At 41.8% G+C, this 26,628-nt stretch overlaps 1 protein-coding gene across 1 annotated transcript in view; it reads right to left on the bottom strand.

The window, feature by feature from the left end:
• The window catches only part of SLC9A9 (solute carrier family 9 member A9), a 511,724-nt gene that overhangs the window by 232,214 nt on the left and 252,882 nt on the right, over positions 1-26,628 (bottom strand). Inside the window, exon 9 of the mRNA XM_014852057.3 lies at positions 19,245-19,333. Coding sequence (XP_014707543.2) covers positions 19,245-19,333 — 89 coding nt within the window. The remainder of the gene's footprint in view (positions 1-19,244; positions 19,334-26,628) is intronic.

Consider the following 26,628-nt stretch of genomic DNA (forward strand, 5'->3'; position numbering starts at 1 on the left):
ATCTGATGCGCATTTCTAGTAAAATTCGCAAAAGAAAAGTCTGTCAAAGGTGTGCCCTGTGTGGATTCGAATTTCTGATGAGAGGAAAAGATGCCAGCCCCAGGACTCCAGGATGGAGGAGCGAGAATGAGAAACCTGGAGTCCTGCTTGCCTGGGCTCTAACCTAACTGTCACCTGTTCTAGAACCTGGCAAGGCAGCTGCAGCCTCGTTTCGGGTTTATGATTTACTGCATTTATTGAGTTTGTAACATGCACTGTGTGAGGAGAAGGAATGAATATCTGCCTTCGAGGAACTGAGAGAGTTGCAGCTAATTAACAAGATGCGGTTAATAAGCAAGTGAGTTATCATGGTTAGTCAAATATTCAAGTTAGATCTGGTCAAGCTTTTTCCTCACTGACCAGATGGAAACGTGCCCACGCATTTTCTCAAGTCCATCAGAAATCTCGAAACCATTATCCAAATAGTTATTGCAATGTGCAGGAAAGGGAGACAAGAATCAGACAGCCATCTAAAGGGCAGACCTGGCCCCTTGCTGCTCTGTCAAGACGTGCATTTCTCACTACGTGTTTTCTGATCTAACCAGCTTCAGATCTGTAGTTACTGTATCCAAGTTCATTGAAAAATTGCCATGATGTCATCCAGGATTTGCCTATGTCAACCTATCTTCTTTCAGCATTTTAAATTTGATTTCATGAAATAAGATAATCTCATTACAGATCAGAAGCTTGAACTGCAAGATGTAATTATGGGTCCTAATTCTAGCACTCAGAAACAAAACAAAACAAAACAACCCAAACAAAACCTAACATGCATATTGTGTCACAAACACTGTAAAACCGAATATGTGAAAACTAATTTAATCCTCACAACAATGCTACTCACTCATCAACAGCTACTTGGTGAGTGCTATAGATTCTGGGGCCGTGAAGTAGAAACTAGCATTATGCCCGCTCATGAATGAACTTGATTCACCCCTCATGCCTCCTCTTCTGAATCCTGGTCTCACTCAGCTCTTGAGATTTTGAACGCTCTTTTGGCAACGAAAGCAAACCGCAGACCTCAAACTTTCTCTTTCCTAGTCTCTGCTCTGAACTCTCTAGAGCCCGCGGTGAATTGAGCTGAGTTTTACTTATTTGAATCCTCCTTAAAAGAGAAGAAAGGGTACCTTTTCGTGTCCTTGGAGATAGGGATTCAGATGAGTGAATGAAGGAAATAAAACCATGAGCGGTCCCACAGTCCATCCTCCACTGGAAGTGGTACTAAACTAGGGAAGACGTAACGTGTGGAAGGCTTGTCTTAAAACTCTTTAGAAAAGAGGCAGTCTATGCAAACCTTCCTTTACTGGGTTCCTTCTCATGTCGTCTTTATAGCCTAATCTCTATAGAAGACAATACATGGGTGTAAATCATGAGAAATGGTAGGAAAAGTAAGATCAAATGATCTAGGTACTTGTTACTCAGTACATACATGTGAGTCTCATTTCAATGAAGTGCGTCTATGTCCTGGCCTGGAAAATCGCCCATGATGTAGTAAATTTAAAAAAGCTTAAAAAAATAGTAAAAGGTAAAAGAAAAGACTCTTCTGTGTAGGCGGACACCACAGGTGCGCGAGCAGACCCAGGCCGAGAATCCAGGTTGCCCGTGTCCGTGCTTGTCCCCACCTGCCTCCCTTCCCAGATGCCGAGGCTGTGTGAAGGCTGACACACCGGATAATTCAGTACTTGTGTTCTCTCACTTCTGGGAGGCATTGTGCCAGGCGTTAATAATTCAAAAAGTCACGGATACAACCCGTCAGAAGATGCTTTGAAAAGGACAAACGCACTGAAATCTGGAAAAATGCAGTACGTGAGGCTCAACAGATAGAAGCAGTCAGATACATGAGCATACCATGTGCAAAACAGAAAAGTTGACCTTTGTTGTGTTACTGATGCATAACCATGAAAAACCCTCTACATCTTTAAATATCATAAATCTTTGAATCACTTGGAAGTAGAGGTATTCTAAAAATGCATCTGAGAGATGGAGAAAAATAGTTCAAACGGACCATTGTAGCGAACGAGCCTGTCAAGGAAAGGTCTTTGTAGCTAAAGTGAGATGGCATTTCTTTGTTAATGAGGTGAACATTTATGAAGAGCTATTATGCATATTTAAAAAATAATAATGTAGATCTCTTCTGTAATGTAATAAATGTCTGGGTTTAGTCCACCTAACCTATTGTCTAAAATATAATGCAATTTTTAACATAAGCATCTACAAATAAATTGAGTCATATATTGCAAATTGGGACAATTCACAAAGCTATAGCAAAGGCTTTTCTTATTAAAGATTTCATATGGTAAAAAGTGAATGTAATAACTACCTAGCCCAGATTTCACTTTACAAAAAGCTCTGTTTATGAGAAGAAAGCCCATATTTTACACATTGAAAATTAATTCAGTTATCAGATGATACTTTGAAATTGAATACCAGCTCATACTAATTAAAAGATGATAATGTTTCAAGAATCAGGTAAATCTGGAAGTCAAAGGAAAACAAAAATGATTTACTGGTGCTTTTAAAAATTTGATAATAAATTCTAAAATGATTTTAAATGACATGCAACTTCTGTTTTGTGGCAGAGCCACAAATCAAATCATCTCTCGGTTCACCTAGGTCGAAGTTGGAAAGGTAAAGCTTGACGTGGCCACCACAAAGTCTGATAGTCCATGCTAACGGCTCTCTCCTGGAGCCCACTGCTTTGGGCACATCTCCTAGAGCCTTGGCACTGCTGCTCCCCAGGGTTGGGCAATGATGCTTTGCAGATGCAGGTGTTTTAGTGGGCAGAGCACTGGCTCTGTCAGGGCATTTGGGGACCCCAGACTCTTTTGGTTCACAGAGCTTGGATTTACTCCCAGAGAGTGGCAGCAGGACAGACCTAGGGGGCCTGGCACCCACCTGAGTCCTGTGTGCCGACCAGCAGGGTAGACTTACGTGTTTCTTTGTCGACCTCAATGGTTGCTTGGTTGGATGTTGGGAAACTGGTGGAAGAGTTGGGATGCTGGGGCAGAAAAATGTATTTAGGATAAATATGTTCAGTCTGGCTTGAGGCTTTCTTTGAACTGCAACCCTTACTTACGTCCTTAAGAAACCAGTGGTGCACCTAACATTTTACTTAAAGAAAAAGAAAAAGCTTAGAAAAGTCACTTTTTATGCTCTGTGGCATAAGCTGAAACTTCTGAAACACTTTAAAATCAAGCATTGTCTTTTCAAATAGAATTCCTAGGTTGAGGCCTTTAAAAAAAGTGATAGAAAAAGTAACTTCAATTGCATAAATCATTACAATATTTGGGTGAACAATGGAAATAAACCTTCTCTCTTTTAAAAGCAGATCTGAAGCATACGCCCTGTAGGTTACTACTTAACTCATCATAACAAATCATAACCAAGGAAAACATTTAGGAAAGAATCAATCACTTAAAAGCACTTAAAAGTGCTGAGAAGGCACTTCTTGAAAAATATATATGCAAGTCAAAGTAAAATTAAGATATTGATGAACATATGGATTAGAGTAAATCTTTTTTCTTTTTAACATCGGCCCTGAGCTAACGTCTATTACCAATCTTTTTTTTTTTTTTCTTCTCTTCTTCTTCCCAAAGCCCCCCAGTACATAGCTGTATATTCTAGTTGTTGGTCCTTCTGGTTCTGCTATGTGGGACTCCACCTCAGCATGGCTTGATGAGTAGTACTAGGTCCGTGCCCAGGATCCAAACTGGTGAAACCCTGGTCCGCCCAAGCAGAGCATGCAAACTTAACCACTCGGCCACAGGGCCGGACCCTAGAGTAAGTCTTAAAGGTAGCTTAAAACACTTTAGGGTTCTGTCATGAAAGTTGGGGTACTCTATCACAAAATCCCCTAGTACATACTATTTCTGAACAAAAAAATTCATGTTAAAATCAGAAACAGAGAGGTAGGTTCAATCCTGTTACTTTCTTCCAATGATGCCTGGGTGGTATATTTTCATGTCCAGTTGAACATTATCAATGAATTTACGTCCATTCTTTCTTGCTTAACTCTAAAAAGCGTTGTGTGACTTGGTTGAAATTAAGTACTAATATATGTTTTTGGAAACAGGCAGGATTTTCTTTATCTATTTCCAAGTAGTTGAATATGTTCCTTACGGTGATACGGGCTTTTGGAGTACTTACCATTCATGATACAAATGTATACCTTGTTGGGGAGGGATTCAGGGATTGGAATAAGGTGTTCTAAGGTGACAGCTCTTGACAATGTTAAAGAATCTAAAATCCCCAACACAAACATGTTCAATATTTGCACATGGATTATACCTTTAAACACACATTTGATTTATCTTTACACATTTACCCATTATATAGAAAACATCTCACTTTTCTTTTGCACAGTTCTGAAAAATTATCCAAGTGGACCTTAGCCATAGCTTCTGGGAAACAGACATGGCAAGTTTTATGCTAATTCGTCCTCAGTAGAGTACACTAATTAGAATCCCTGTCATTTAAGAAACACCAGTCTTCCTCAGCTGATGAAATTAGAGATTTGATTTCAGACTCTCAAGAATTGAGAGTATGGACTCTAAGAAGACTTTATTTATTGGGGCTCCAAATAATTTTAGATGGAGAAAAAGTGGAAAAATTTCTCCTTCCTAGAATTATCTATCGTATAGGATGGTGTAGGTAAGTCTAGATTCATGTAGATCCCACACTTAGCAGCTTTCCAACTGTATTTCATGAAATTCATCGTAAGTAAATTACCACAGGAACCCAAACTGGAAGATGAGAGTTGAGCTGTGGGATACTTTAAGTCATTAACTAGAGATGGAGGAAAGCTAGCTAGGTGAGGTGGGGAGAAAACTGGACTTGGAACCTGTTCCCATTCCATTTTCCCCATTCGTGTCTAGTCGCTGTGTAATCCCAGGTCGATTACTTACCCTCTCCGTGTCCCAGTTTCCTCCTCAGTAAAATAGCTGCTAATAAGACCTAACTTATCGGCTGTTGGCATGAAAATTAAAGGTATTCATTTTCACTAAACTGCTTTAGACAGTGATTGGCACCCACTAGCTATTCAATAGCCATTAATAAATCTGCATTCTACCAACTTAAAAATTAAAGAAGTGAAAGTAGATACCCCTAAATCACTCATTCTCATTGAAGCGCCATTTTTTATGTAGTGTAACAGTTTTACATCCTGTGATTACTACAGTGAATCTTAAAGTGAAACCTCCATTTGTTTGCTTCAGATAGGTGAGCAAGTCACCCTGTAAGGGGGGCTGTCAGTTGTTTTTGGTTCGGACCGTGTGACTGCCTTCCCAGACCTGAGAACTGTGTAAATACTTATCTGGGTTATGTCTCCGAAACATCCTGCCTGCGAAGATAAAGGCCTGTATACAAACTGCCAAATCTCCGTGGCTTGAAGCCTCCACCTACGTCACACAGAATATAAAATCCTTTCCAGAGTTTCCTTTTCTCTTAAACATTTACGGGAATCCCAAAGGGAAGCTCTGTGAGTGACCTAATGTCTCCTAGGTCACTGGTGCTCAAGTGTGGCTGCACTTTAGAACCACCCAAGGAGTTTTACACAGTTCTGCTGCCCAGGCCACCTCAGAACCCCCGGGGGAGGCGCCAGGCCTTGAGATTTTGACAACTCCCTGGGAGATGCCAGTGCGCAGCCTGGTTGGAGAATCAGTGTCCCAACCCCCCCAGCATGTGGCTCCCACATAAAGTCCCTTGCACAGTTTGGCTCTGATCTATTGGATCAAATCTCTGCTCCCGCCAAACGACAGAACCTTAGTCCAGTCCTCCCCCTTCCAGCGTCTTCCTAGAGTCTCAGCTTTGGCCACTCATTGGAATCCCTTGGTGAGAATTAAAATAAAATTGCAGCCCAGGCCCCACCACAGAGTAAATGAATCAGAACTCCTGGGCAGGGGGCCAGGCATCTGGGATTTGTAAAAGCTCGTCAGTGGTTCTGACATGCACCCAGGGTTGAGAATTTCTGCTCTGGGAGCTTCCAAGGGGAGGGAGCCAGGGCGGCACATATGATCAGAGTCTGGAACTTGCTATCCCTCAGCTGTGGCTGCCCACGTCGTTGCTTTGCTCAGCCATGGGGATGCTGCCTGCACCAACCTGCTCTTGCTTTACGCTGAGCTGCTGGCCACGCTCTCCCCTGCTGCCCGCACTGTGCGGCCTGCTGCCTGCAAGCCTAGGACTGCCTCACTCCTCGGGGCATCCACTCTTTCTGCCACTGGCACCTTATTCTCCATTGCTGCCTGCCTCTTGGTCTCTGCCACTTCTCTCTCTCTCCATCCAGTAGGGGAGAACTTCATTTTCTTGTGTCCAGTTCTTTTAGTCAAGGTCCCTTAGTAGAGTTACTTGGAAACCTACTTAAATTCAAGTTTACTGCCCAACATTCTGGCAAGAGAGGAGGGTCCCAGCAGTGAAAGGATGCTGCTCCCACCCCCACCCCCCTCCCATTTGACCAATTAGTGCTCTCCTCCTCGGAGCGCAGGCATGCTAGTAAGCAGGTGGGTTGGGAGGGCCACGTTTATCCTCATAGTGTCCTGCAAGAGGATGCTGACCCTCAGGCTGTACCAGACGCCTTCCCATTTATAGGAATTTCCCTCTTAAGAGGTTAGTTATTCCTCTCTGTATCTGCCTTCTTTCATTAACCCCCTTCTCACACATAATCATTACATGCCTGAATCCCAGTTACAAATAAAATTCAAGCTCTTTCCCTTGGGTTGCCTGGACCTCAGGCAAATCAGGAACTAGGGCTAGACACCTGTGTTAGTGCCTGGGAACATTCTGGAGCCTTTAATAGGGTGTTTTCTGCCCAGAACATAGGGAAGACCCTTAAGGAATGTTGTCACCTTACTCCACATGTATCTGAATCCTAGCAACAGTCCAGTCATTACACAAAACATTCAGTAGGGCCAAATGAGGAAGAAATGTTCCCTTAAAATCAGACTACTTTTCCCTGGAAGGTTACATGGTCTCAAACTCTTTTAGTCTCTGATATACTGGATGAAGCAAAAGACTCCTGTAGCCCACCTGCTCCAACTTGGGGCTATAAAAGCAAGCCCCAAACCAAACAATACATTAGCACAAAGGGGGAGGATGGTGGTGTCTTCCCTAAAAGGGTCATGTAAATTATGACGTCAGAATTGAGTGCAGGCAGTGTCATAAAATTGAATCATTACCACACCAGCCGGCAGACCACCTTTTGAGAACACCTGCATAAGGACATAAAAAGTTAAGATATAGTTCACTTGTGGCCCTAGGGAAGACCCTGGGGGCTGCTTACAGAACTCCACCTACGCCATCCAGAAACCGGCTGTGTCAGAACTTGCAATACTGAAACTCGCCTGTTCTTGCCCATGTGCTAGCTTCGGGCCCCTGTCTGCCTCTCTCTTTCTATTGGCCAAGAGGCCTTCCACCTTGGCCCTGTGCTGGAGGCTCTGGTGCTATTACCAGAGCACCATCTTCAGAAAGGAAAAGCACATCGGAAGGTGACAAGTGCTGAGGTGTGAAGTCATGGTCCTGGAAACCCAAAATAACGCTTTCTCCAGATCTGAGTCCCAGTGACCACGTTTTCACAGATCTCTGGGGAAGAGAAGAGTTGTGTAAATTCAGTTACCTACAATGACTGAGAAAAGATTAGACATTCTTTCCCAACAGAAGAATTCTTTTGTTTTCGCTAAGGTCTCTTTGCCCCTGTAGTTCGTCCTTGAAAGTTTAATTTGAATGCAGCAAGGCACAGTACAAAAAGGGAAGAGAAATATGTTTTCAAGCATAGTTTTTTAACAGCTTAGAACCAATGGAAAAATGCATCAGAAGCAGCTCGGTACCTGAGTGCTCACTGCTAAAGCAGGTCCATTATAAGGGACATTCTCTTCTCCCTCAAGAATAGATTGGTCACTACTGACTTCAATCAAGTTCTTTCTCAGTGTGACCCAGAGCAGTTGTATTAAGTGACTTTCCTAAAACCAAACTGTTATTCTCATTTATTAGATTTCCCTTTCAGGTACTTTATTCAGAGGTCTAGGTCACATGTCCACTGACAGGATTCTTTGGGTTGAGCTGTGCCGCCAGAAGCAATTCAATTTCTCTTCTGAAGGAATTGCACAAAGACTTAATGTTTTATTAAATCCATTTTCTGCATCTTTCAAGACCATCAAAAAAATGGCACCCTTAAATCTGGCAACATTCTTTAACAAACACAGATTCTGGCACACATATTCAGCCTTGATGTTTTCTGTGCTGCATCAATAAAATTTAATTATAATGAGTAGAAAAATTACAGTAATTTCCATTTATCACCCCAAAATGCCATTATGAGACTGAAGCCCTTCATACCTGCACCTATCAAGCAGGGTGATAAAACCGTAATGGGCTGTTCAAGGGGGTTATGCCATTGCTATCTTTAGAAATTTTAAGGTCATAATGAGCGACCATCTGTCTTGAATGTCATCAAAGCAGGGACCAGGGCAGCTGATCTTTGAAATCCTATTCAGATAAATTTTCCCATTATGCATTGAATCAGACCCATACACAGAAGGACATGGATCATATGTATTGATATGGTGATAGTCAAACATTAACGATGGGAATTTTTTGTTTTCTGAAGGTGAAAGAAATAGAAAAAAAGAGAGCGAGACAGAGCAAAAGCGAGAGTGAGAGAGAGAGAGACAGCGTCATCTCTCTGAGGGGCTGAGGCTCCACATAGTGAAAAAGAATACAAAGCCATTATTTTGGGGAAAATGTAATAGAAAAAAATAAATTTTAGAGAATGCTGAGTGAGGTAGATATACTTTCCTGGGGTTTTGGAAGATGAGAAGGACAAAACTTAAGAGAAGACTTTGGAATCTTGTTGGTAAGCAATTCAAAGGTGAATTAATATGGGTTGCAAGGATGTTGCCTATGGGGTAGCGATAAAGATTGTCCTGGTAGGTGACTCTGATACAAAACTCTTTCTGATGGTGATGAAGAATCAGAATAAAACAACAATAACAATACTCAAATACTCTTACATGTACACGGAACTTTGATGAATCCTGAAGAAAGAGAAAACCAACAACGGTAAAATGGAATAAAGTATCTGTCACAAGACAAAGAGGAGCACAGGATGAAAGAAGAGATACCACCATCACTTTGGTGGCAAAAGAAAAGATCTTCTTTGTTATATTAAGCCCCTCTCCAGTCAGTGTTAAAGCTGAGACAAGAGGAGAAGGGCAAAGGGAAGGGTGGTCGGCAGTGGGGCAAGGCTACTGGGGTTCATGATCCTCCATTAGAGGGATAGGGAAGATGAGAAGCCCAGGGAGAGGAGGAAGAATGACAGCGACAAAAGGAGAAAGGGAGGGATCAGAGATAATAATAGTGCACTGAATAAATACACCCAAGTGCTGCTTCTTAAAATGATCGATATATTATGCAGTTTCATAAATTAAAAGAAAGGGAAATATATACACAATATCTTCTATGGGAAAGGTCTGTAATCAAATACATGAAAAAGACGTTAAAAAATAATAACAGGTTATCATGTACAACTCTATTCTTTGTGTGACCTTCTTAACTTCTCTAAGGCTCGCAAAATCTGACTAAGAATAGTATTTACCTCATGGGTTTTTTGGTGAATGTTAATTGGGATAGTTGAAACGAAACATACATTTATAGTGCCTGGCATAATATAGTGTTCAATAATTGTTGTTACTAAAATTTTTGAAGATCTGGAGAGGATAGATGGTTTACTAGGAAAGTAAAGTTGACAGAAGAAGTAGAAAACCTAAATATTCAACCACATAAGAAATTGAAACAATTATCACAAAATCACTTCCAAAAATGGTATCAGGCTTAGTTTTAAAAATGTTTTAAAATACGTCCACAATTCTTTATACTCCTCTTTTCAAGAGGTGGAGCTTAATTCCCTTCCCGTTGAGTATGGACTGGTCCTAGTGACTGGCTTCTAACAAACAGAAGATGGCAGAAGCGACAGCGTGTGACTTCAGAGACTAGTTAATAAAGGCATTGCTGCTTTCTTCTTGCACTCTTTCTCTTTCTCTCTCTGGTTTCACTTGCTCTGGGGGAAAGCAAGCTTTCAAATCGTGAGGACACCCAAGCAGCCCTATGGAAGACACCCAGTGAAGAACTGAGGCCTTCTGCCAATGGCCATGGGAGTGAGCCATCTTGGAACGGATCCTCCAAGACTAGCCAAGTTTCAGACACTCCAGCATTGGCCAACAGCTTGTCTGCAAACTCGTGAGAAACGCTGAGCCAGAATTATCCAGCTCAGCTGATGCTGCTGAACTCGGATCCCTCAAAAACTATGTGAAATAATAAGAGTTTGTTGTTTTAAGCTGTAAGTTTTGGGAAAATTTGTTACACAGCGATAGATGACTAATACATGAAAGGTTGTTTCTCGAGGTGGGCACTGTGTATTTTAGCCTTCAGTGCATATCCCTTGAACGCTCCTGTATTTCCAGGTCGCCCCTGGGCTGGAAAACTGACTCTGCCCTTCTAAGCCATCAAGCTTCCTTGGGCTTCACTTTCCTCCCATAAAATTCTGGGCTTAACAGTTTATCTATATAGTCCCACCTTGCTCCGAACTTCTTGGATTTTATGACAAAATTTTCAACTGCAATTATATACTATGATAAACAAACACAGATGTGTGGTTAAGAGAGTAGCTAAGATTCGATCGCAAAGTTATTGTACAATTATAGCTTTATCAGAGAAAAAATTTTCCAGGAAAAATTTTCAAGGGAAAGCACAGTTCATGTCTTTCTTAGCTTTATTTCTCCCCGGGCCCCTGTACCTGGCATATAGGAGGTACCTACTAGTGAGGGTGCTGAATGGTCATTTGTGTCCCCGACTATAATGTACGGTGGTGGTGGAGTAAGGCTTTCTAACTAGGGCTTCACAGACAATAATTCTTTCTGGGCACTGAAATTACAGGGTGTTCTAGTCATGATGCGGGAGCTCCACTCTCATTAGCATTTAAAAGAGAACGCTTATTAGCTGAACTACTAAATGTCCTTTATACTATATAATGAGTTTCATTGAAAAGAATCACTAGCTTAGCTAAGGAGAAATTTAAACGCTTTGCCATCATTTATAAATTCAACCCTTCTAGGATGATATTTTTAAAGGTATTTTGAATGAAGGGAAGAAGAAAAGTGGTAGAAATCTTGACAAAAGAAATGTAATTAGAGGAAAAAAAAAGGCAATTCTATGCTTTATGAAGATATCTTTGATCTTACTTCTCAGAAACCAGGGGCATTGTTACCCACGACATTCTCTCTCCACTGTGCCTCGGAACAGGTAACTGGGATGGAATGTGCCTGCTTTTGTTGAAAATGATGGAGAAAAATTGCACAAAACCATAATCAAAAAACACTGTAATGCAAATCGATAAGGCAGGGGCACACTGCGGGAAACTCACACAAGTAATGGAATTGTACTGGATCTTTCTTTCAATATCTCAGGATTACCCTAGACATTTGCTTTATGCATTCAACTCATTACAGTTAAATTAATGCATCATATCAGAATTAAATAAAGCATTAATTAGCATATATTGTTTTCCCTCTCTATTTTTTATCTTGGAATGTTAATGGTCATAACTCATTCATTCATTCACTTATTTATAAATTCAACAAGAATTTAATGAACTCCTAAGTTCAAGGCAAAACCAAATGGTAAATTTCCACTAACTTTTCATATAGACCACAACATCCTAAGAGGTTAATCAGGACAAAAGTATGTCTAGAGCCACAGAAGGTTAAGGTAAATTTAAATGTTACATATGTTAGTAGTTGATCAAAAGGAAGTGTGGTCAGCAGTGAGATTGGTGTCGTGGATTGATGTCATTTCCTCCGTGATGCTACCTTCATTATCTTTTCAGGGCACAGATCTGATTATTATCATCAGCCCTATGCCTAAAAGCCTTAAGCAATTATTAGCCTTATAGGATACAGTTCTTCTAAATGTAGCACAGTGAGATACTAAAAGGCCCACCTGAACTCACCTCTTCATTTTAATTCCAAGTTCTCTCCCACATTCCTCCCTTTCCTGCTCTCCAGCCTATACGAGCAGCCCCAAACGCACTCCTACCTACTTCCTCAAGGCTACCTGGGCCCCAGGCACAATGCACTACATGTTTGTTTCTGGGACTTGTCAAGCTCTTTCTGAATTTTATCCTTTTGCAGACTCCTTTCTCTTTGTTTTCATCCTCCATGAAATCTACATGATAATCTCCTAATAATCCTTACACCCAACTCTAAAACACCCAACCCACCATCAGCTTCCCATGAACACCTTGCCTCCAGAAAGCCACGCAGTCCTCTGGCTCCCATGACACACTGAACATCCTTCTTTGTTAGCATTTGCCACATGGGGTCGTTGTTTGTGCATGTGTGTGTGTCCCCTACCATATTAGGAGCTCCTAAAGCCTTTGTCTCTGCGACTTCTATATGGCATCTGCCATGCAACCATGTGGTACTTAGTCCACACTCAGTCCGTGCTTGAATTGAAAAGCTGGAAAGCCCTTCTGTTGGACCCGGAGACTGAGTGGTAGCAAGGCAAGCTCTGTACTCTCCACCCCAAGGATGTGGGCAGTCTTAGAAAAGCCTTGCAACCACTCACCTGGGAGCAGAGGGTTTTTCCAGGAAGAAGCATCCACCCCGCATACTTTTCACCCCAGTATGAACTAGGGCTTTTTTTTTCTGATCCCCTCATCTTTGGATTTGATTTGGCAATTTATTAAAATGTTCTACTCAATGATTTATCCTCCAGATCAATGGCAAACTCTGATCCCTCCTCTCATCTCCACGCATTGCAGTCTGTGAGCAAGTCATCCCTGCCCAATTCTAGCTTGGGAGAAGGAACTAGATCCATTTCTTATGCTCTATGTCAAATCACAGAATATTAGGTTTAGAGCACAATCCTTAAAACCCAGTCATATTGTTCTATCATTCATTTTACAAATGAGAAAAGTGGTGCTCACAGATGTTTAATTATGCAAGGCCCCACTCTTAGTCATAGAGACGAGGGGCAAACCTAAGCTTTCTGGTCTCTCAGTCAAGTGTTTTTTCTACCATATCATCCGGCCTCTCCCACCTTTCAGATCTTTTTCTTGAATTTTCTAGCAAAGTCACGCACAGCACATCAATTTGGCTCCCATTGTCATTTTCTTTATCGGAAATTTAAATTTGGATTGGCATTGCTGCTCTTCCACTCAATGGTGATAAACACTCAAAATGTCATCTGAGGGGAATGGAAATAAAATAAGCATCTGGAAAGAATGTGCTGTAATAACAATGTCATTGTTTGCCCAAAAATGCTAGACAAAGAATCTGGCTTTTCAAAATTAAATGCATGAAAATATCTATGTCCATATCAAGCTGTATTTTAGTAAAAAATTAAAATGCAGTGAAATTGGAAGATTTTCAAAGATGATAGAATTAAATATAAGATAAATGACTAATTATCTGAATTAGCTGAAAGTATAATAAAGATAGCCAAACACTCATTCATTCATTCATTCATCCATCCATCCATGCCAAGTTTACTGAATAAATGATGTTAAGCCCTACAATTGCTACTATACCATCTATTAGTGAAAGGATGTTTAGTAAGAGGCAAAATCATTTGAGCTACAAAGTCCAAAAACCTAAGTTCAACATTTGCCTCTGCCGCTTAGAAGCCTTGGCAAACCCTCTAACACACGGTCTTGTTTTTCTTTTTTTCGTATTATTCCCTGAATCAACATAAAAGAGTACTGTTATTTCTCCCACCTTAAAAATAAAAAGATTTTTCTTTGGCCTCACATCTCCCTCCAGCTATCATCTCACTTTTTTGCTCCCCAATTATAGCAAAACGCCTTTGAAAGACTTGTCTATACACACAGTTCCCTATTCCTTTCCTTCCATTCTCTCTTGAACCCATTATAATCAGGTCTTTACCCTGACACTCCACCAATACGGTTCTTACCAGTGTCATCAATGATGTTCATGCTCTTCCTCTTACTTGACTCCTCAGCAGTATTTGGCATAAGTCATCATGCTCCTTCTTCATTTGACTTCCAGGGCACCATGCATTCTTGGTTTTTCTTCTCCCTATTGGCTACTACCTCCCATTCTCCTTTGGTTTTTGGATCTCTCTTCCATCACTGCCTTAGAGATCTCGTCCAGTCTCATGTTTTCAATATCATCTCTATGCTGATACCTCCCAGAATTTTAATTCCAGCCTACACCTCTCTCCTGAACTCCAGAAGTCTTTATGCCCAACTGGCTACTCAACAGTTCCACATTATTGACTAATACACATCCCAGATGTAACAAGTCAAGACTCGGTTCCTGATTGTCCCCCAAACCTGCAATCTTGCAGTCTTCTCCAGCTAATGAATGGCTCCTCCATTTTTGGAAAATTTAAGTTAATCATGCCATGCCTGTATTTAAAAGCCTTCAGTGTTTTTCCACCTTGTTCAGGCTCTCCATGACCCCTCTTTTGTCACTCCTCTGATATTGTCTCTCCTACTCTCCTCTAGGCCACTCCGCCTCACCCACCCTGGTGACCCTGCCCCAGGGGGCCATTGTATCTGTTGTTCCCAGTTTCTGGACAGCTCTGCCCCAAGTGCCTGCACAGCCCCCTCTCTTACTTCTTTCACGAATCACTTTCTTATTGAGCCTTCCCTGGCCACCCGATCTAAAACTGCAAACTTGCCTTCCCATAGACATACTCCTAGCTCCCTTTCCTGCTTTATTACTGGCCTTAGGACTTACCATAAGCTCACTATATATTCAGCTTATTGATTTTGATTGCTATAAAGCACCTCTCCTAGAAATTGTTTTTTGTTCCCTCTTGTATCCCAGCACCTTGAACAGTGGCTGGCACAAAGCAGGCTCTCAAAAAATATTAGTTGATGAATGAAGGTAATCAGTGCTGGAAGAAGACTTACCTCTCAGGAGAAAAGTAAGCAGAAAGTAAACGAGATAAGTACTTTGTACATGTTAACGCATAATAAATGTTAATTATTTAAATTAATATTATATGCCATGTGTATCTGTTGGAAGGAGTTTTTGGGTGGGAACTGCAGGAAGGGAAGGAGAAATTCTAGTTAAAAGGGATGGTATGGAAGTACATGGTTTTGGAAGTCAGCTTCAAGCAAGGTAAAGACAGCTGAGGGAAACACCCTGGAGTCTGGCCCAGATTACCAGCTCCCAAGGCCTGCCTAGGGGTGAGGGCAGGAGGCAGCAGGGCTTGGGAGGCAGGCTGGGACTTCTGTCAGTGGGGTCATGGGGTCTGTCTGCAGTCTCTGGATGGTTCGGCATGAGACCTCTAGGCTCACAGACTGCTGTGTGCTGAGGTCCCTCGCGAGTATCTCTAGCAATCCTTAGTGTCTGGGGCAACAGTCAGGGCTTCCAGCTTCTGTTTGTCTCTAGGGCTAGAGGCAGACACCCTAAAGCAAGCAAACGGCTGATCCACGGAAGGGATTGCTGCGTACATTCGTATTCTCTTCAGTAGAGGGCTCTGCCATCACAACGTTCCTCATGGTGGGTCACAGCTCCAGGCTGTCTCTGTAATGCTGCTTTGTGCCTAACACGTAGTGATGCCACATGTTTCTAATGGGTTGGAGTGAAAATCAATTCACCTACATCTGGATGGTCATTATGAGTTGCAAAATATATTTTAAAGTGAAAATGCAATTTCAAAAAGGCACTCACTCTCGAAGTTATGAAGGATATAGAAGTCTCAAAGGTCTTTGCATTCAGATGTAGCTATTTGATTAGCTGGCATAGGCACAGTTCATGAATAAAACTCCTTTATAAATCATATCACCTTTGGATTTTATAACACTAAGTTGATTTTCATGGATTTTCCTAAACTTCACTAATTGACTTTCTTTATTCCCGCTAAATGGTCCTGGGGACAGAGGCAAAGAGGCTGTGTAGCTGCTACTTCTCCTGTTGACAGTGAACACAACCAAGGAGATGCAGAGGAAGACAGGCGTTCAGCAACGCTGTGTCGTCAGATGATGCTGTCCAAACTTTTCCCAGAGAGGGAATAGCGGCAACCTCTAGCCCTGCCTCATCTTTTCTTTACAGTTTGTAATGGGTTTCCCATGTGGAGTTTGAACTTTGTTTGCCACGGTGGTGCAGGTGGGGCCAAGGATCTCTGATCTGTGGAGTCAATTAAAGGGCTTGATCTCATTTGCTTCAAAGTGGTGACCTCTGACCCTACACGCTGGAGTGGGGAATGTGTGTGCATATGTGCCACATGTGCATATATTATGAGAGAAAAATAAACGGAAAATGGTAGACCCTGAAGGAAAAGAAGCGAGGAAAGGTACGAGAAGGGGAGGGAATTAGCGTTCTTTAAGCCCCTGCTATGAACCAGGCACCAAGGAGAGAAGGCAACGGGGGGAACAAAGATGAAGGGATGCAATTATCTGGATGTTACAGAATGAACGTGTAAAAATCTCCTTCCTTAAAGGAGACGACTGTAAAAAGGATGCTGGCAGCCCGTCAGGGAATGCTCATCAAGCCATTTGGAGAAGAACAGAGGCTGTGGGGCACTGATTTTGGCTTTGTCTCCCTGAGGTGCTGAGCGCCTGTCACGCCATGAGATGAGTTATCTTTGAAGTTCTGCTGAGCAGTCTAGATGGCATGACTAAAAGTGCAAGTCCCTAAACAGAGTTCAGCTTCCCAGAATACAAATGCTCGGAGAACCAGACGAGGTCAGGAAAAACTAGCTCAAGATATTTCCCTTTAAAACCTAGAGAATGCTAGTGGTCTCCATAATTAAAAGGATCCCAGAAGACTATGCATTGGAGGTTTCTAGGTATTGGTATCAGCTTTTTCTGTTCATTTTTTTAAATCAGGGGGGATCCTTAAAATTTCCGTGATTGCATCTTGTGATTCCTCTGAGGGCAGAAGGAAAGGGTGACGTTGCAGAGTCCCTAAGTAGGTGGGCAGTAGGTTTAGGCCTAGCTCATCTTGGGACAAACAGAGAAGGATGAAAACAGTAGCTGTTTGGGAGAGCTTTAAGCTAAGTCTTGAAAATCTGTAGGAAATTCCTGGCCAATTACAGGTTTTGCTTAGATGTCGCTTTGGTTTTCTCCATTCCTTCTGCCCCAATATCACATCAGATGTCCTCAGCATCATTCAGTGTATTGTAGGAGCCTCTCTACCTCCATTTGCATCTGGGGGTAGATTACAATCATTTGGTCCAAGTCTTCATCATTCTCTGCATCCGTGATCCTTCCCATATAACTTTGCAGTGCTCTCCCACTGTGTTCTGGTGACCCACTCAGCAACTTGACCTTGGTCTCTGCCACGTGATTTTCTTTGGCTAATAGGATGTTTGGGAAATATGATACAAGCAGATGCTAGAAATGCACGTGCACACTGGGCCTTGTTCTTCTGCCAGAAGATGAATGACAGACACATGGGACTGGCTAAGGTCGTCCAGTCAAGCCTACCCTTGAATAGAGCTCAGCAAACTCACAGACATGTGAGTCAGCCCAGTTGAGACATCAGAGCCACCCAGATCGACCTAGCTCAAAAGTGTTGAACACTGCAGATGTGTGATAAATGAATGTTTATTATTGGATTCCACCAGGGTTGTGTGGTTGTTTGTTACACAGCAAAAGCTAACTGATACAAGTGCCATTTGATCCATGCTCCTCTTGTCTTGCGGAGTGATATTTCTAAAATGAAACTCCAATTATCCTAAAATTACTCTGCCTAAGCCACTTCAGTGACTTCTGTTATGGGCTGAATTGTACCCCACCACATTCATATGTTGAAACATGAGGTACCCCCCAGTACCTCAGAATGTGACCTTATTTGGAAATAGGGTCATTGAAAATGTAATTAGTTGAGATGAGGTCATACTGGAGTAGAGTAGTTTTCTAATTTAATATGACTGGTATCCTTATAAAAAGGAGAAATTTGGAGACAGGCACACTCACAGGGAGAAAGCCATGTGAACATGAAGACAGAGATTAGGATGGTATGTCTACAAGCCAAAGGACACCAGGAATTGCTGGACAACCACCAGAAGCTAAGAAGAGGAAGAGAAAAGATTCTCCCTCAGAGCCTCAGAAGGAACGAATCCTGGTGAACCCTTCATCTCAGACTTCTAGCCTCTAGACCTGGGAGACCATACATTTCTGTTGTTTAAGCCACTCCCTATTACCTTAAGGATAAAGTCTAAACTCCTTCACAAGATGTGGAAGTCCCTTCATAAGCTGCTCTCTGGCTTATCTGTGGTCGCATCCCTTACTGCATCCCACTAGCTTTAGCTTTGGCCCATTCACTAACCACCCAGAACAGTTTACCTGCTTCAGAGCTTTTGTCATGCTGCACCCCTGGCCTCGAATGCCCTCCCTGCTACCTTCCCATCCCCCACTAGACCCCACATCTTTACCTAATTAACTTCTATCCATGTTTCAAGCTCCAGATTGGGCTACCATCTCTGGAAATTTTCTCTTTACCTTCCAATCCCAACTATGGAAGGATGCCCTATTGAATTCTCCCCAAACAACCTTTACAGCTATTTCCATCACAGTACTTATCACACTGTGGATAATGAATTGTTCATAACACATCTTTATCCTCATCCACAGACTTGATAATGACCTTCTTGAAGACAAGGTCATATACTATCTGTCCTTTTATTCCTAGTACCTAGCACAGTGCTTGGCACAGAGTGGCTGTGCAGCAAATGTTTGTGGAAGGAATCTATGTGTACATGTGCAAATGTGCAAACAGCTGTGTTCTTGGCATATGGGAGATACCCTCTGCTTGTGTGACAACTGGCAGCTGAGTTTACTTGGAAGTGAAAGCACCCAATTAAAGACCAAACACTACTTTCTATTCTTCTTTATTTCCTTCTCTCTATATAGCTACCCAATCTTACATGCTTTATAATGCTTTCAGATGTAACTGACTGTGAACTATTACCGACTGTGGACCTTACATCTTCAAGACCGGTAGTCTATGTTCCACATTTCTCAGGAGGGAGAGACTATTATAACTATATTTTTGCTTACCAAGAGAATTGTTAATGGTTATCCTGAAGAAAAAAAAAATCTATAAATATCCAATCTATAATGAAGCCTTAAGCTTACTTTCTTCCTTTACTAACGAAATTCTTTCTGAGTGCACCACCAGAATTGCTACATAAACATTACACTGAGAGAAGAGACCAAGCCTGCAGTGAGTTCTTTCTGTTACCTGTTTAGTCCTCATTTTGGAATCCAATGACAGATTGTTGTAGGTATAATGTGCCTGTGTGACTCCACAGAAGAGAACAGCGACTATCCCTGAAATTCAAAAACACACCGGTCAAAACCAGGCTTCTTTCCCATTAAAGTCAAAGGGTAGGGCTATCCTAGCAAAAAATGGACTTGGTGTCAGCAGAGTTAAAACCGCTAATAGGGGTCGGCTCCGTGGCCGAGTGGTTAAGTTCACACGCTCTGCTGCGGTGGCCCAGGGTTCGGATCCTGGTGCGGACATGGCACCGCTCGTCAGGCAACGTTGAGGTGGCATCCCACATCCCACAACTAGAAGGACCTGCAGCTAAGATATACAGCTATGTACTGGGGGGTTTGGGGAGATAAAGCAGAAAAAAAAAAAAGGAAGATTGGCAACGTTTGTTAGCCCAGGTGCCAATCTTTAAAAAAAAAATCCGCTAATAATTGCCAAGATAATAAAACCTGGGTATACCTTGTCACTTGCTTTAAATGCGGGTCTTGTAGGATTAAACCTAAAGGAAAGCATTAAGAAGCAGATTCTTCCAGGGGATAAAGGATTCCCTGGTCACGAGTTAGGAAAGTCATACTTGGAAAGAGGAGAGCAAAAGACTGTACAGTCAGCTCTGGGTTTCTCGTACCACTGCAGACGACGTTGCTGCATTTTATACTAAACGCTGGCCTACACGCTCAGACAGTCTCTTTCCACTGTGTACCTTGAGGAGCCTGAAGAAGTTCCTGTCATACCATAATTTAGCATTAAAAACCATGAGTCATAAACCTAAGACATCTACAAGGTCTTGTTGCCTCCGTCAAGGCTCCTACTTGCCAAATGAGAGAGAAAGGTCCTTGTTTGCCTCAGGCCTCCTTGGCAAAGCTGGGGGCTTTTTCTTTCTGCTGTTGAATAATCTAACGAACACATCCGAGGCACACATTCCTTGCAGGTAAGCTGGTCTGCTCTTGTGGGCTTCCTACCTGCAGTGGGCCCTCAGCTGCTTCTTGGCTGGCGGCAGGATTTATTTCTTAAACCATCATTATACCCAGCTTTAAATGCCACGTGAGGCCACACATAGATGCAGCCTGGGGACAGAGGAGCAGCAACCACAGGTAAAATGAGTTATTTGTCCCTGAGCTCTGTTATTCTCTGTGCAATTGCCCCTCAACTGGGGTGGGGAAGTGGTGGGGCTGCATTCTACTTTGGATTAAAGATTTGATTAATTATGGGAAATTGGGCATAGAGTAGGGCTTTGGGAAAAACACAAGACGTAAGTATTCCTCAACTCAAACCAAGGGGATTGAATTGAATTTTAAGCAGCAGAACCTTTCCAACTAAAAACACTCATAAATTAAATGCTGATGATTCTTAAGAGTATAGAGATACGTGAACTGAATACTGACATTTCAAATGAATCTTCAATAAAGCATTTTAAAGAACCAAGCATATTTTTCATATGTAGACTGCATGATTCTATTATATGTTGGTTATTTTTTCGGCTGGCTTTGGATAAAATATTGCTAAGACACGTTTTCCTAATACAAGTGCACAGACATTTACGTTACTTATTTCCTTTACAGAGTATGCTTCGAAATTTTAGGCGAAAGAATGAAAACAACCAGGAAATTTTGCCAAGAAATATATATGCAGTCAGCATTTCTATAGATGTTTTGGGTAACTTTTTAGTTTCTTAGCCTGTCTTCAGAAATTTTAAGAAAAAATGCATATAAAATATTATATTTCACTCTTCACAGAATTTCTATTAAAAAACACCCCGTACCAGGGAACTTCAATGGTGCTGAAGCGCTTCAAGCACTTAGAGGCACGGGGCACTGCCTTGCATGTCGTTTTGGTATCAAATATTTTTCTTTCTTTATTAAAAAATGTACTTCGTGTATCTCTGCTGATTCTGAAGTCGGAGGTTTTTCTGAGTGAGGTTTAGCTGACCTCCCACCGTTGTGGAAATGTTTGGACTCTGTATTGATCTGCAGAGGAGCAGTGAGCAAGAAGGGGACGAGGGTGTGGGGAGCACATTCTGAGACAAGAAGAGGTAACGAAGAAGTCTTATTAAAGATAGGGAAGGGGACTAAGATTGGCCAAATGCGTACTGTGGGCCAAGAATGCACAAGTTTTACTTACATCATCTTATTTATGGCATTGATTTATTATCTCACAACAACCCAGCCCCTCCCAATGTCTCCCCCTTCTCAGGAATAGGATCTCCATTCTCCCTGCTGCTCACGCCAAAATTTTGGGATCACCCTTTACTGCTCCTCTTTCTGTACATCAGTGTTTTTGTTGGCTTGTCTTTTGAAACTTACCCCCAACCCAACCACTTCTCAGCACCTCCACCCCTAATACCCTTTTCCAAGCTACCATCATTTTTCGCCTGGATTACAGCAATAGCTTCCTAACGGGCTCCCCTGTCTCCACTGTTGACCCCCTACAGTCTATCTTCCACCCACCAATAGTGATTCTTTTAAGAGAATTCAGATCGTCTCAGTCCTCTGCTCCATACTTTGTAATGGATTCCCATGGCTACAAGGCCCCGCAGGATCCGGTCCTGCTCGCTTCTTCCCTTCCCACAGCTCTTTAACCTTGTCTCCTGCCACACTCCCTGCTTGCCCCACACTATCCTCCATAGGCGTGTTCCACCACAGGGCCCTTGCATTTCTGGTTCCCACTGTTGGGAAAGCTCTTCTTCAGATATCCGCATGGCTCTCTCCTTCCCTTAAGATGTTACTTTATTGGACAGGCCTTCTCTATGCACTCTATAAAAACGATCCCTCTCATCATTCTCTATTCGTCTATCTTTATTTTTTTCATATTATTTACTGCCACTTAACATTTTATGTAATTATGTGTTTATTTTCTGCCTTCCTGCATGGCAATGGAAGCTCACTGAGGGCGGAGTGATTCATTGGTCCCTAATCCTCAGATTAATGCCAGGTACACGGTAGGCCTCAGTGAGTATTTGTCGAATAAATAAATAAACATTCCTATCCTCATGCAACAAATAAGAAACTAAAGAAATTTACTCAAGGTCACCTTGACAGTGGCAGAACTAAGATTCAAAACTCCAAGGACTTGTCGGGCTTTCCTGCCTGTAGTAGGCCCTCCGTGAATGTTTTCAGGTGATCTTAAGCCATCTAAAAAACATCATGCCTGATGGCCCAGGGAAATAGAGATTTGATGAAGAAAATGGCTGCACTTGCTGTTTTGCGGATATTTGCCCGGTAGCTCCATTGGTTTTCATGACCATTGGTTTTCCGTTAGCACACTAACAGGCAATGTTTCTGCTAATTCTTCATGAGTTTTGTGAACAGATATGTCACAAGCAACAAACAATGAAGAGTGTGCCTACATGACCTGAGGCTTAGTTTGTAATTAAAAGAAAGCAACCAAGTTGATCTGACCCTTAGTGTTAGCACACAAAATCATAATTCCATAGCTTCGGAATTAATTAACTCACACAAATTACCATAATTAGGATGACTTTTATAAGCCAAAATACGTTTTGAAAATGTCTCATCTAAACACATCTACTATTACCTACATAATACTCTGCCATCTAAACAGATTCAGAGTTGACAGTTTTCTACCTCATAAAAACAATTACATTTTAATTGTCATTATATCTTTACACACCTCTGCTTGCTGGCACTGGTTGTACCACTATTATGTGGGGCCCCAGAAAACCCTCCTACATGCTCTGGATCTTAGGTTCTCAGTCATATAGAAGGGAGGGGGACCGAAAGTTCTTGACGCCAGTCAGCAAACTAGTGTCTCAGCTCCAAACCCACCCTCCTGGGCTCATTCTGCGATCCTGGGTCTGGGGTTCTGCAAGACCACATCTTGCTTTGCCAGAGCCCAATACAAAGCCCCAGAGGAAGCTGGGACACAGTGGGGGAGGGGACGTTTTGCTCCTTCCTGTCTACTGGCTGTTCCTGTCAGCAGCATCTCAGCGATGATTCTGCACCATAGCTTTGGCAGTTGGTTCCAGCCTTGCTCTCCGTTTTTGTTTCTTCCTTCACTTCCAGACCAGCCTCATGGGACGCCCTCAGAGGAAGTAACGGCGGCCAGGGAGTGTCCTCAGAGGTCTGGGTCCCAGCTCAGCGGTTCCCTCTTAGGAGCTTCCAGAGTCTCTTCATTTTGCTCCTCCACTCCGAGGGCTCACGCTGCTTCCTGCAATTACTACCTCAGTGTTGCCTCAGTGCCCCATTTTATTTTTTTGGCTCTCCATCACCTGTTTTCCCAATTTCCTGCATTAAACTCTGTCAGTAACCAACCAGTTCCTCTTTTCCTGACTGAATCCTGACCAGTACTCTCTTGTGAGTCCCTTGTCATTCTAACTTTGATGGTTCTCTGAAACCACTGGAGGCTTGTCATCTGGAAATAAGATCCAATTATATCCTCCCATTATAACTGAGACAGTGGGGCGGCCAGCCCAGTGGCGCAGCAGTTAAGTGTGCACGTTCTGCTTCCTGGCAGCCCGGGGTTCGCCAGTTCGGATCCCAGGTGTGGACAAGGCACAGCTTGGCAAGCTATGCTGTGGTAGGCGTCCCACGTATGAAGCAGAGGAAGATGGGCATGGATGTTAGCTCAGAGCCAGTCTTCCTCAGCAAAAAGAGGAGGATTGGCAGCAGATGTTAGTTCAGGGCTAATCTTCCTCAAAAAAGAAATAAATAACTGGGACAGTGGGGGACACCAGTGGCGACTGAGACCCATATCAAGTCCTAGAGGAATGGACTCATGCCCAGTTCAATCCGATCTGCAGTTAGAATTGGTATTTTTAAAAAGTGATATGAGTCTGAGTCTCTAGATTGGAACAAGAGGCTTGGGGACAGGAGTAAGGTAGGCCTAGAGCTACTCAAGAGGCATGACCCAGACTAGGAATGTGTTTTCTGATTCCCAATCGCATGATCTTTCCAAAATATGAGTGCTATGCTGCAGTGGAAGGCTGCCTCGCTGTGTGAGAAGTTCCCTATCACATGAAATGTTTGGGCTGAATGACCATCTGCCAGAGCTGTTGTAGAAAGAATTCTTTTCATAAAGCGGAATTTTGGATTTCCTTCAATTCTGTGGGTTTGTCATTTTCCCATACATTATTTTGTTAGTTCACTAGGATTAATACCTCAATTTAGTCTTTTTTTTTTTTTTTAAGTTCAGACAAGGAAATAACACTGGTTCCAGATGAAACCTTTACACATTTTGAATAGAGACAGCTCAGTTTTCTTAAAAAGACAAGATAAACTTAGACACTTTCAAATATCTTTTCAATTTTAGACAGACAACCCTTTCAAAGTAAAATTCTAAAACGTATTACCACACCTTCTAATCAAAAGTATTTTTTTCAAGTAAGCAAGGAGATTTAAAGATAAACTCAGGAAGTCTCCTGTTTTAGAAAAGGATGGTTGTAAATCTTTGGACCACAAACTTTCAGGTCAAAGGACGTTGGAAATGGGGAATTCTGACATCCGCGTCTGAGCGCCAGAAGCGCCTCTCCTCAGACGAACCCACCCTTTCATCTCTCTTACCGCTGTTTCTCACCGGTCTGTCTTGCCTGTTCTTGTCACTCCCAGGTTGTGCTTAATTTACAGCTTATCCTTCTGTCCTCCCTATACGTCAGAAGCCACTTGTCCCCATCTAGAAGCTCAACTGTGGCCCAAGAATCTGCGTTGGGCAAGAGAGATTTTGGCATCTACCCAATGCCTCCTGGATGTTAATATACGTCCAAATCACCTGGGAATCTGTTAAAATGCTGATTCTGCTCCAGGGGGTTTGAGGTGGAGCCCAAGATTCTGCAATTATACTACCAGGGGATATCAAGGCCACTGGTCCCAGGATGACGCTTTGAGAAGCAAGTCTCTGACCCACACTTTGGTACTCAGTATCAACTCATCCTTGCTATGGCTTGGTCTTTACCTTGTATGTTCCTACAAAGAGACTGTTGCCTTATTCTTGCCTCTTTAGCATCTTGGGACAATTAGAAGACAGCTCTAAAAGAACAATGCAATTTTTGTTTCCTTTTTTTCTTGGCTTTATAATGTCTTTTGATAACTATAAAAAAATGCCTTAAAATTACATTTTCGTGTTTTATTCTCCATTTTTCTTTTTGTTACTTTCCAGAATTAACATGAAGATCCCATGAAGTAATTTTAGTTACATGGGGCAATTATCTATCAAGGACATTTGAGGAGTTTAAAAATTTTTTCTTTATTTTTAAATTATTTATTTTTAATCACAGCCATACTAGAATGTGAAAGAAATTACTTACATGAGATAAAATTGATGATATATTTCACTATCAAATAGTTCAATAAATTCTTTCCCCTTCCAGAAAAAGAAAGGAAACAAATCATATCCTTTGATCGCAATGTTATAATATTGGAAATTAACAAAAAGGATAGATACATAAAAGTATCCATCAGGAATTCTTAAATGTATTCTTCTAAATAAAATTGGAGTTGAAGGGGAAATCAAATTTGAAATTTTAGCTTATGCAGAAATAAATAACAATAGTTGTATAGTACATTCCTTATCAAAACCAATGGGATAACCAAAGGATTATTCTGAGGAAAGTTTATAGTCTTACATGCATTCTATTGGGGGGGGGAAGGAAAATAAATGATAAAAAAGAAAAAAGAAAAAGAAAAGAAATGGACTACTTGCCTCAAGAAACTAGACACGAGACATAAAAATGGATCCAGAGAAAGAATTAAAATCTTAATAAAGAAAAATGAAAAAAAAAACCAGCCAAAGAGAATACATGAAAAAAAAAAAAAGATTTGGTCAGTAAAATTAAAAGTCGTAAAATAATAGCGTGGTCATGCCTGCCAGGTCTCCCTCCTTCCCAGGCAGCCATTCTCCAGCAGTGGCTGAAGGTATAAAATGGGTGATGTTGCTGAGACTCGGTTTTCTCATTTGGAGAGCACCCACCTGTCTCGCAGGTCTGTGCTGAGTATAAAGTAATAGGATGGATATTAAAATGCTTTATAAACTTAATACTAATAAGTCAGTAAATCTAAGATTTTGCTATAATTCCTAGAAGTAAATGAAAGGAAGAAGGCACGAAAAGAAGAAATAAAGAAGCTCATTCCATGGGAAAATACAACAACATTTCTTATTTAACAATTTTCTAGAGGAAGAAACATGAAGCATCTAGTACGGGTCTCGCATATTCTACGCCTTTAATCATTGTTGCCTTCCCTTCCACATTAACTCTTGCATCAAGGAAAAGAGGTGAAAATGTGCTCCTTGCTGGTAGTAATCCAAACTTAGACAATACTCAGTAATATTACAGTTAAGGTATCAGATTTCTGCAAGTTAGCTTGGGTATCTTCTATTCATCCACTCAAAGGCTATTTATCGG

Source organism: Equus asinus, chromosome 21 (assembly GCF_041296235.1).
Source record: "Equus asinus isolate D_3611 breed Donkey chromosome 21, EquAss-T2T_v2, whole genome shotgun sequence".
NCBI lineage: Eukaryota > Metazoa > Chordata > Mammalia > Perissodactyla > Equidae > Equus > Equus asinus.